Source organism: Cottoperca gobio, chromosome 17, assembly GCF_900634415.1.
Source record: "Cottoperca gobio chromosome 17, fCotGob3.1, whole genome shotgun sequence".
Lineage (NCBI taxonomy): Eukaryota > Metazoa > Chordata > Actinopteri > Perciformes > Bovichtidae > Cottoperca > Cottoperca gobio.
Genome location: NC_041371.1, coordinates 18027535 through 18039032, shown reverse-complemented (window position 1 = coordinate 18039032; position 11498 = coordinate 18027535). Strand labels below are relative to the sequence as shown.

Sequence of the window (11498 nt, the reverse complement as noted above, 5' to 3'; positions counted from 1 at the left end):
ACTTTATATACAAAAGATTGAAACATTAATACATCAGTAATATCAATCAATACATATATGATAATATAACACTGACAGGGGTCGAAAAAGTACTTTTGATTTTAATTTCAAAGCTAATTTTGTGGAGGACACAGTTGTATTGTTTATTTTTTATTACATTTTAATATTTTACTTTTACAAATAGAAGAGTTGTTATTTCTAATCACATAAAATGTAAAACACAGGAAGCTGGAATATATGATATCCTGTAGTTGCAGCACAAGGCATCATGGGCGGACTGTTATCCAGAATATTTACTCACTGAAGTTACGTTTTTATATATACGGCTTGGCTTGAGTATTTTCTTTCTATGATGCCTACTTTTCAGAGGGAGATATCCTTCACTCCACTACATTTATCAAAATGTCATACAAAACATGTAGGTCATCTCGACCAGTTGCAACATGGAAATGCAGTTTAATATTGGACTGAATATATGTGCCTATGTACCGGGAACTTATATATAAAAGCCCAACTAAAAATGACACTTGTTACTGCCCTCTACTGGTTGGGCCACAAAGTGCATCACATGCGGATTTCAAAAGTAGCAGTTTGTCAAATAAGCTTTTATTGTTCTCAAGGTATAAAATACAAACTGTTTGATTTGATGGAAAATAAATAAGAGAAAAGCAAAGATTAAGGAAGACAAGTCGCATACAGTACTTAGTGGTTCACGTCAGGCACAAAGTAGCCATGTGGCTGCTCCGTAACAAATAAACTCAGTGCATCCAGAATGATGTGTGTGTTTAACTTAATGTTTAGAAGTACAACAACGGGCAACATAATTTAGCACTGAATTAGGTAGTTCAATTATTAATCTGTATACAAATAAATCATTTTCTAACAACTACAATTCTTTTATAATGGCTAACGTTTGTTTTGTCCCATTTGTAAGCACATTTTCGAAACTCTAAACACAGTAAGCACAACATCCATCTGTGGACCATCCCATCAACACATTCATGTTGTTTTCACACAGTATGCAGTCAATTGACACATTTCTAAAAATGCTTAAGGTTTCTTTACATCCAAGTTGAACTAAAACCAAAATTACGCATCTTTCTCATCTTATGTAAAATGCTTACACACTGCATGGTTAAAACTTATAACATAGTATAATCCCTCTGCAACTATAGCGGCTGAAAAACTATATTGAAACAGCTGATAAGCATTTTTGAATAAAAAGATGATTGAAACATTGAGAAATATCTCGTTTACTGTACATAGTGTGAATTAGACAGGGGTGGGTAAGGCATGCAAAGCCTTTTCATCGAAGGTGAAAAGTGAGAGATGACCTAAGATGCGATGTGGATGAGAGCATTTAGCGCTAAAGGTATTAGATGGATTTTCTTTACTGTATTTGTGCATTTTATTTTGACACATTTGCAACCAAAAGCCATGTATGTTGGATTTTTTGTTGATCAATGGTAGCAATTTAATTTGCTAATAAAGCTTTTACTGCTGCAATTCTATCACTTAACACATTTTAAAATGTAGTTTGTATTTCATGAACAAAATGTGGTTTTAAAAATGAACTATTAGACTAGTTGTGTGACGTAGGTGTGTTACTGCGTTTAGAAAAAGTAACTTATGTATAGGCAAATGCTTGTCAGCGATCGTAAAAAAACTGTCATGTCGGCTTATAAATAGTAAGAGAACTTTACTACAAAAAAAAAAATCAATAACCTGTTACTATGAGAGCAGGATTCAGAACAAAAGTACAAATCAAAACTCATGTTGAGCTACAGGGTGTGTTGATATGCCCCAACACAAAATCCATCCATCAGGCTCCACATGTAAAAAAAACTAAACAGTGGTGAAACCACCATGAAAGGTCTACACACTTTCAGTCCTTTTACTTAAACACACACACCGTCAGTTAACAGAGTTACATATATTTTCCACCACTTTGTTGAACTCCACTGGTTGATCAGCATACACGTGATGAGAAGCGTCATCTATCAGCTGCACAGTGGAATAGATAAGAGAATAAAGATTCAGCGATCATACACTACTACACGAAGAAAAAAAACTAGAATTACCGCCTCGCGGTTGTATGTCTCCACAAATCAGTCAAGTTGCAGTTTAATTCCATGTCTGTCCAAAATGTCATCACTTCATCATTTAATCCTATTAGACCTTTGTGTGAAATTGTAATAATTAGCATATGAATTATTGAGTTATGGCCAAAAATGTGTTTCGTGAGTGACCTTTGACCACCAAAATCTAATCAGTTCATTCTTGAGTCTAAGTGGAATTTTGTTCCAAATTTTAAGAAATTCCCTCCAGGCGTTCCTGAGGTTCTGCGTTCAGGGCAATGGTACGGACGCACATACGGACGACCCGAAAACATAATGATTAAAAAAGGAATGGAAAAAAATATATGAATTGAATTAAAATGACACTAATTTAAAGTTGAACTGCACATTATAGATTCCTAATTGGATAATATCTCCCTCATGACTCACCAGCAGTTTTGTGTTGGCCTGGTCCCTAATCTGGACCACTCTCTCCCCAGATGAGCTGTCCACCCAGGAGCGTGCTCCATACAGCATGGTGAGGGGCATGGAGGGGGGCAGCTGGTGAACACGCTCCAGCATGGGCCTCTTGGCCCAGCCCAGAGACTCTGTCATGGCCCGGAAACCCACCTCACCACTATAAAGAGGATGAGGAAAGGAAATGGAAAAGGTGGTAGGAGATTGCTCATCTTTGTTGGTAGGCATTCACTCTGTTATTATGTTTTCAGTGCAGTTTTTCTGTCTGTTTGTTAATGTACTGCATTTTCTAGTCTTAGCGACCACTCAAAAGCACTTTACAGCACAAGCCAGTACACACACACACGCACACACGCACACGCACACGCACACGCACACGCTCTCACATGTCGGCAGGATTACAGAAAAACTACACTTCCAAATGTCATGAAACGTGGTGAAAGGGTGTAGCATGGGGCAAGGAAGAACACATAACATGTTGGATCCAAAGCACGGGGGGGAACAAATTATGTTTCACTTTCGATAACATTGCGAGACAGGGCATTTGTGCTGCATTTACATGATGTCCAAATAATCAGAAAAGTGTGTCCCCTCAAGATGGAACAACAACTCAGAAACAGCTAATGATTAAACGCTCTGAGCAATAAAATACAACACATCTTCTTTGTAGCGTCCATGTTGTTTCACCATTCTGACTTAAAGCTCATGAACACACCAAAGTCAGAAGTCCAACTCAGAGGACGCACCATTTGCCTCGGTGGAGGTCGGTGCTTTAAAGTAAAGAAATGTGAGTAAGTGATGCGTGTGCTGCCTCACCTCGGGGTTTGCGCGTTACAGTGGTAGATGTACTGCGTCATTGTGTCATCATCAAACAGTTCTTCGAATTTCATTTTGAAATCAGGACGGAATCTGTTCACCAAGCCCGGACCTGAATCAATTACACGTTGTAAAATGGGCGGATTGTAACGTGGCACAGCACAATATTTAACAAACAACATATCTTACCCCATGGGCCTGCTGCTCTGATGACAGCCAGTGGGTTGAAGAGGGAAACCACTGCTGCAATGACTTTTACCCAGCGTGGAAGAGGTGGCCTCTTCACCACCTCTGACCCCTGACCTTGACCCTCTTGGGTCTGTGGCTGGGGTCGCTCAGGGAAACCCCAGGGGTCCACCAGGATAAGATGTGACACTCTGCAAGAGGAGAGCAGAATACATTGTAGTATCAACTGGCATTCATTTGTCATCAGCTTAGCATATCATGAAGGTGGTGCGCATTGCCGTCTTTATGGATACCACCACTAGAAGGCGCCAAAGTCAGGACGTTTACACACAGAGGCTGCGGGGGAAATATCTCATTTGGAATTGTTTCTGTTAATTAGACAATATGGAGATAAGATTTGAAAAAGGGAAACCTGATAATACTAATAATAAATTAGCTTTCTTGCTGAGAATCAGATGAGAAGAATCATACCACTCATACCTGTATGGTAAAATAAAGCTACAGCCAGGTTAGCTTAGCTTAGCATAAATAATGGAAACAGAGGGAAAAGCTAGAGAGCCCCTCTCAAGCTTAATTATTGACACTTTACATCTCGTTTGTTTTGATCTGTACAAAAGCTGAAGAGTAAAAGTGACAAGTTTTGTTTTAATGGAGGGTATTATTGCGGACTATTTCTGGGCCAGAGGCAGTCACTTCTTGGAGTCTTGTCGTCACCGTTAGGTTGCCAGGCAACTAGAACCTGGCCTAGAAATAGTCATGCACGCCAGATGCAGGCTCGCTGTTTTCTCTCGTCTCCAGTCTTTGTGCAACGGTAAGCTCACTGACTGCTGGTGAAAGCTCCATGTTCACCATACAAACATGAGAGTGGCATCTAACCAAGACGGAGAATAAGCTTATATCCAAAAATGGGAAACTACTCCTTTAAAGAGCATGACGTTTTTATTATGTTACAAGTAACCAACTCAAACTAAAATGTAATTAATAAAAGTTCTGCAATTGGCTTAAACATTAACAGCAGGCATGACTGTGGATTTGCATGCAGGCTGCTGGAAATTAGTTCTGAAGACGATCGTATCTGACTGATCTCATTAATTTTCCATATTCATTGCAAAAAACTCAAATTTACTATAAAATTGATTTATTAACATTAGGTTAATTTAAAAAAAAGAAAATGTATTTCAGTTTTCTTAATTTGATATACGAGCCAGGTTAATATTCAACATGACATATTCAATGTTGACTGTTCAAATAAAATCTCTGCCTGCTGAAGTTTCCATAGAACATGACTTACTCATCATTAAATCCCTGCCAGCTACAAGTATTGTGTTCTGCAGCTGCCCCTCATCTTCTCATGTTTAACATGGCACCACATTAGTGTTATTACCTAGAAGGATACTGGATGGCGTAGGAGGTAGCCAGGTACCCCCCCAGACTGTGTCCCAGCAAAATCATGTTCTCCAGGCCCACAGACTGTCTCCACTGCTCAATAGAGTTGACAAACTGCTCCTCTGCCTGGGCAGCATCTGAGGGGAAGGGAGGCCTGGAGCTCCTGCCGAAGCCCAGGAGGTCGAAGGCGTAAACAGGCCGTGACCGACTCAGCGCATCTATGTTCCTGATCCACAGGCCCACCCCTCCTCCAAAGCCGTGGACCATCACCAGGGGCGTCTTTGGCGCTAGATGAAAAGGACAGAGGAGTTATGTCATGCATACAGCACTGTGGTAATTATACCTGTTGCTTCATGATAAGCAAACAAAATCTAAGAGGAGGAAGGTACCCTTTTCTGCAGATTTGCGCACCGCATTGTTGGTAAGAGTCAAAGTCCATATTCGATCGCGGTTTGGTAGGGTTACAAACCGAGACCATAGGTCATTCTGAATACCTGTTTTGAGCACACAGAGAAATAATGATGAGTATAGTTCTGTGTTAGTTTTAAAGCTAATGGTTGAAGCGCATAGATATGTTATAAAGAGTTAACAGCTTTTATATGTTATTACAAGTGATTAGCTACATTTATATTAGCTCCTAGTGGTTAAATGATCGGCCGGCGTACTTCAAACACTTACATGCAAGAATCTTGGACTCTGTAGTCTTTAAAAGGGACATGGAGGTTGGACGCCACGAAGGCCACCAGCTCCAGACTGAACTTGACCTAACAAGAGAAACGAGAGAAAAGACAAAGAATAAAGAGATAGTAGATAGAACAGGGATTATTCCACGCAGGCTGAATGTACAATAGTAACGCGTCTAGTGCAAGGTTAAAGTCAAGTGTTATCTATGTTTGCACGGAACAAACACGCCCGGGAGTGTCAGGTTTTACAGCCATTGTGCTGTCAATCAGAGTCAGAACTAAGACCCACAGCAGTGGTTAATATTTATCATGATTACCTCTGACCCCTTAACCCTTGTGCATTACTTTAAAAAAGTTGGTCTGATGTCATTATGGGACAAAAATGACTGCCATAAAAAATATTCATTAATTTTTAGAATTTAAAAACTTTTGTTTACAAAAATGTTTGAAAAGAAATGTCCCCTTCCTAAAACGGCTGTAAAAACACTATATATTTATATTATTTTACACTTTCGCTGACTTATATTGATGTAAGCATTAGTCCTGATCATAACTACCAAATATTCATTCATTTTTAGAAAGTTAACCTTTTAAATGCCAGGTTTACATAATAGCATTGTTGTTGTGAGAAGAAAACCCACGACAATTTAATTATTTTCGGAGTATATATTTTTTCACAGTCTGAGATTATGTCAATAATTAGCAACAACATTTTTTGATACATAACATAAAACATTGCAGTGCTCCATAATAAAGCAACAATGACCCTTGTGGAAACTAGGAAAATAGCATGTTATGTGACGCATAGGACAAACATGAGAAAATGTCTCCATCTGTAGGACCGGGCTCTATCGAAAGCCTGATACCATAGAACACATGAGTTTATGTTGTAATGGCCGTGGCATCAAAAATGTAGTTTTATTGGGTTTCAATGGGGACACGAGTGTCTGTCATTTGGCTACACAGTATATTATAGACTTCTCGGAGCAGAGGTTGAACTTCCAAAATTATCGAAAAATTAAAAAGCCAAAAATGTCCCTAGTAAGGCAAAAGGGTTTAGAGTAATAATAATGAAAATGTCAGGCATATGACTGTTCCATGCATAGCACAGGCTACATTTACAAAATAGGTTATTGCCAACCTTTTTCTTTTCAGGATAGAAACTAACAATGTGGGAAAAGTGAGCAAAGGTGGGTTTACCCACCACTTCCTCTTTGAATGGAGATAGAAATCGGCCAGTCTCACATTTCCACCTCAAACATCATTAGACCAGGTACACCACCAGGCCTTCTACTTGTTCTGCAATTAACATGCAATGTACATTTGCTGAGTCCATCTGTGCATCTGGCTCACCGTGGAGAGTCACTCACAGCTGCTTATCGTGAATAAACATTTTTAAAAGACCTGTTTGATCTAAGTGGCAGTATAAAACAATCCCATTCAACCACTAGCCACTCCTTTGAGGTCCTGGTTATTGATAACCCTAAACTTCCTGCAATACTAATTCATTAAGTATTAAATAACTTTGTGATCAATTTGCACTGATTATACTAATTATTTTGCCTAATACTGACACAAAAAGCTTACTGGTTATTAGTAAACTATAGTTAAATGGCTACATTTATGAAATTATTTAAGTGTAATGTCACATGGATCTATCACACCAAATAAGCATAAAACATGTAGGCTATAATGTATATCCAATTCGATGTTGGTGAAATAACACAGCTGTATGTTTAGGCATTGTACTACACAGACCCAAATAAATGTCTTTAAGGGAAAAAGCGACACAATAAACACGATAGTATTTTTTTAAGTTTACCTAGCATGTGTGCTAGAGAAGGTAGTCTCCGGCTGTTTATCTATCTGAGTTACTTACTCTGCTTCACAATCATTCTGCATCGGAGCTGTGGTTGTAGCAGGGTCCATTGATTGACATGTTCCGGTGACTACATTCAGTTACATGAAATTATGAGGTTGACAAAACGCTCCTCTGTACCTAGTTTTCAATGTTTTGTAACTCGTTTATTTCCAAATCAGCTGAGCACAAAGATTATTTATTGCGAAGATGCGTCAACGGTAAACTGAAAGCGTCCCTCGCCATTCATCTTCCATAGAAGTCCGATGGTCAATAACCATCTATCTTTGAATTGCGTGAATTTGACAACGGTAACAGTTTGTATTAGCCACCAACAGCCAAATGGACGGCAAGTGTAAGTATTATTATTATTTTGGTGTATTGTTGTCACTATACAAAACGTTTTCGTGTGTGTTTGTGTGGATTAATTTTAGTTGGTAAAATTCAAAACGTGAAAGGCTTATTAACCTTCGTTTGACTCTGCGATTCACAAATCAGGCACTAGGGACTTTTGGATCCCAGGACATTTGGTGAGAATCGGGAATGCAGTAGACACAGTCGTACCTCGAAATATTAGCAGAGTGATCATCTTTCTGCGTTTCACACCTCTCTGTTGTACGGTGGGCGGTGACAAGGATCCTTTATACAACAACAGAGGTCCTTTGCTCTTCTCTCCGAGCGACTCGGAATACATTTTGTGTAACACCAAGGCCGCTTCCGGTTGACGAGGACACGTCACTCATTCTACTGAGGAAGAGGACTGGTGCTAAACTCGTTTATTGACCCAGTGTGAACAAATTAGACAGCAAAATCATGTCGAACTCAGTCATTTCGGTTATTTCTCGGTTTCTAGAGGAGTACACCACCACGACGCCCAACAAGCTGAAAGTGGTGGATGCATATTTGCTGTACATCTTGTTGACAGGAGCGCTGCAGTTCCTCTACTGTCTGCTCGTCGGCACCTTCCCCTTCAACAGCTTTCTCTCGGGCTTCATCTCGTGTGTGGGCGCTTTCATCCTCGGAGGTAAGTAATTATTCACATACATGTTGGTATGTTTTGCTAATAATTATACAATGCTTCAACTATGTGGGTTTCAGTCAGTCACTGGACTTCTGGCCCAATTGTGAACGTGTGCACAAGTTAACGTGAGCTAACTATGCTAACGTCTCATGGCTTGAGCTGTAAATGTAATAAAATAATGCAAATAATCGTACTTTCCGAGTATGGAAATGTTAACCCACTCTACTAGTAATACAAAGTACACTCAGGTGCCACGACACTCGCACCAAGCCAAAACTAATTTAGTTAAATAACCTTACAAAAGCATTGCACCAAATCGTACCTTGATGTAGGATTGTAAACTAAACATACACAAGCCATTTGCATAAAGCACAACAAATATTCCAATTTAACAAAGCCCATCTACGATAGATGAGTTTCAGGGTCAATCTTGTTCCAATCATCCTCCAACTAGCCCCAAGTCGGAATGCCATTAAAGGATACCTCATCCTTAGAGTAATACAGGAAGTGGCTGGAAGTTGGGTTTTATATTTACTAAAGAGAGATGGGGGAGAAAAGTAAAGAAGGAGGGTTTGGACTGGACATGTCTCTCCCCTCCGAATCACTTTCAATAAATACTGCACATTATAACCGTCCTGGAGTTAGGATTTCTTGCAGGACTGTTGCATTAGAGTGCCATCAGTTTTAACTAGGTGTGCATAATAAGCTGTGTGTACCTTTTTTTTAGTGCTTCATTTCAAAACAAATTGTATTCCAAAAGTGGAGGAAACACAGTTACTCAAAGCTAATATTGACATAACAAGATTAACTAGATAATAATATAACTAGATTCATTGTGTTGAATGATTTTTCAGGAAGTTCATTGCATTGAACTGCATGATTCATGTATTTGATTAATCGTTTGGCTATAGAATGTCAGAAAATAACAAATCCAAAGATATTCAATTATTATATTATAATCATTGTTTATTATCGAAATGACTGTGATTTATTTTTCTGTCTGTTGTCAATGAATCTACTAAACCCCACTGCATGGTAATATCAATGTATGTCAAAGTTCAATTAATATTTCTTGAAATGTTTTGTGATTGTTTGTAATTTTTTAAAATGTAAGTTATATAATCTAGTTCCACTGCGGAGGAAGTTTTAATATTGAACTCCATCGTAGCTCTTGTGGGCATGTATCGGACGCGTCACAAGGTATTTTTGTCTTGTTTCCAGGTTTTGTCAGAATGAGCTACCTGTCTGTAAAAATGTAACCATAGGAACAACAGCAGGACTTTATTTAGTGGCGCTGAAGTCGCTACGAGTTGAACACTTGATATGCCGCCCCATTCGTGATGTTTTATGTGCTAAATTAGCAATAGAAACATTGTAATAAGTGCTATTTATGGGTCTAAGGTGTATTAACACTAAATGCTCCGTGTCTTTTTTCTTTTTTTCTTAGTGTGTCTTCGTATCCAGATCAACCCACAGAACAAAGCAGACTTCCTGTCCATCTCACCAGAGAGAGCCTTCGCTGACTTCCTGTTCGCTCACACCGTCCTGCATCTGGTCGTGATGAACTTCATTGGTTGAAACCAACGTCCTCCCTTTCAGAAGGTGGATTTTTATTTCACGTGTATTTAAAGTTGGATTCCAAAATGTAATTTCTGCTCATAACCTCATTGTCACAGTGTCGTTCAAAACCACAATCGAGGAATTCACGTTTGTTTGTTTGTTTGTTTATTTATTTGCACATCCGACATCGTATTATTTTCTGTAGTTAGTGTTCCTTCCAGCTGTTTGCTGTATGCTGCTCAACATAAGACATTTCTGCAGCTGTTGGTTGAGACGACCTCCTTGTTTGATTCATTTATTTCCCATTTCAAGTTGCAGCTCAAACTTGATGGAGCCCACCAATCAGGCTGAACATGATTCAGTGCTGACCTGGCATATTCTGTTTTTAGAAAATAATTTGAGACCAGACTTTGTACCGCTTTTGAATATGAGCACATCTCTGGAAGGTTATGTGTGTAACATATGCATTAGTGTTTATAGCGTAGAGTCTCTCAATGGGCAATAAATGGGGGATTTTATTCACTCCAAGGATGTTTATGTGGGTTTTTACAGATGCATGCACTACTCTATTGGTTTTTGCTTGTAACACTAGAAATGCATCACATGAACCATTCGTGCCAATTCATCACTTTATTCTCAGTGGAACAACTTTGAGATATTACACGTGATAATGTCAACTCCAGTCTTTCTCCTCTGGGGAGATCCACATGATATCACATATTGCTTTTGCCAGAAAACGGTGTTATTGAATGTTTAGACTTGGAAAGATCATTCTGTTGTTTCTCTTTTGCTTCCCAGTAACCTCAATGTCACTAACCCAACAACCTCTTCTTCTTCTTCTTCTTCTTTTTCATAGATCTCGACGAGAGAAGTTATCAAACCACCCCTTCAAGACATGATCAGCTTTTGTGTCTCATCCCACCATCAACAATTAATTAGTTGCATCTTATCACTCATGATGCAGTACCATTTTCTTACAGATAATGATTGATTTCTTGCATTTTTCTTTTTTTAATATTTGAATTTGTAAAGCATTCCCTTTTGCACTGAGAAGAAGAAATAAAAACATCTCAAATGGTGACATGGAGAATGATGAAGCCGTTCTTGAACGAAACACGTTTTGCTTTGAACAGCAATACACCTGGTTTACATAATCTATAATCTAATAGATTCAGATACTAATAATTAAATAGTATCTGAATCTTTTGAATACATGATATCCTCTAAATGAGTGTGGACTGGTATCATCTTGAGTAAAAGAAATCTACATTTGTACATTACAGGCAGTAAATAAGTTAACAACGGTTATGTCTCATGCAAAAATATTTGTCTTTTCATAAATTGAATTAATAAATTAGAAGTACATTACATGAAACATCTAACCGCTATTTCACGTCATATTGCAGCTTCAAATATCTGACTTTTCACATCAGGGTTTGGGACAGCTGCAGAAA

General features: G+C 38.6%; 2 protein-coding genes across 3 annotated transcripts; one reads left to right on the top strand and one right to left on the bottom strand.

The window, feature by feature from the left end:
• Window positions 1-584: 584 nt before the first annotated feature.
• Window positions 585-7693, bottom strand: abhd4 (abhydrolase domain containing 4, N-acyl phospholipase B). 2 transcript variants are annotated; one of them, XM_029453863.1, is made up of 9 exons: window positions 7485-7692; window positions 6810-6904; window positions 5601-5686; window positions 5312-5416; window positions 4921-5209; window positions 3540-3727; window positions 3351-3462; window positions 2508-2694; window positions 585-2004 (listed from the first exon to the last, which is right to left on the bottom strand). In XM_029453863.1, exons 3-9 carry the CDS (start codon window positions 5638-5640, stop codon window positions 1915-1917), a joined length of 1011 nt encoding a protein of 336 aa, XP_029309723.1. In that variant the 5' UTR covers window positions 5641-5686; window positions 6810-6904; window positions 7485-7692; the 3' UTR covers window positions 585-1914. The 2 variants fall into 2 exon arrangements, with proteins under 2 accessions (XP_029309723.1, XP_029309722.1); XM_029453862.1 differs by lacking the exon at window positions 6810-6904 and having other exon boundaries at window positions 7485-7693.
• Window positions 7694-8140: 447 nt separating this feature from the next.
• Window positions 8141-11134, top strand: dad1 (defender against cell death 1). The gene is made up of 3 exons (XM_029453864.1): window positions 8141-8487; window positions 9932-10086; window positions 10901-11134. The coding sequence occupies exons 1-2, from the start codon at window positions 8277-8279 to the stop codon at window positions 10060-10062; spliced, it is 342 nt and encodes a 113-aa protein (XP_029309724.1). The 5' UTR covers window positions 8141-8276; the 3' UTR covers window positions 10063-10086; window positions 10901-11134.
• Window positions 11135-11498: the final 364 nt, after the last annotated feature.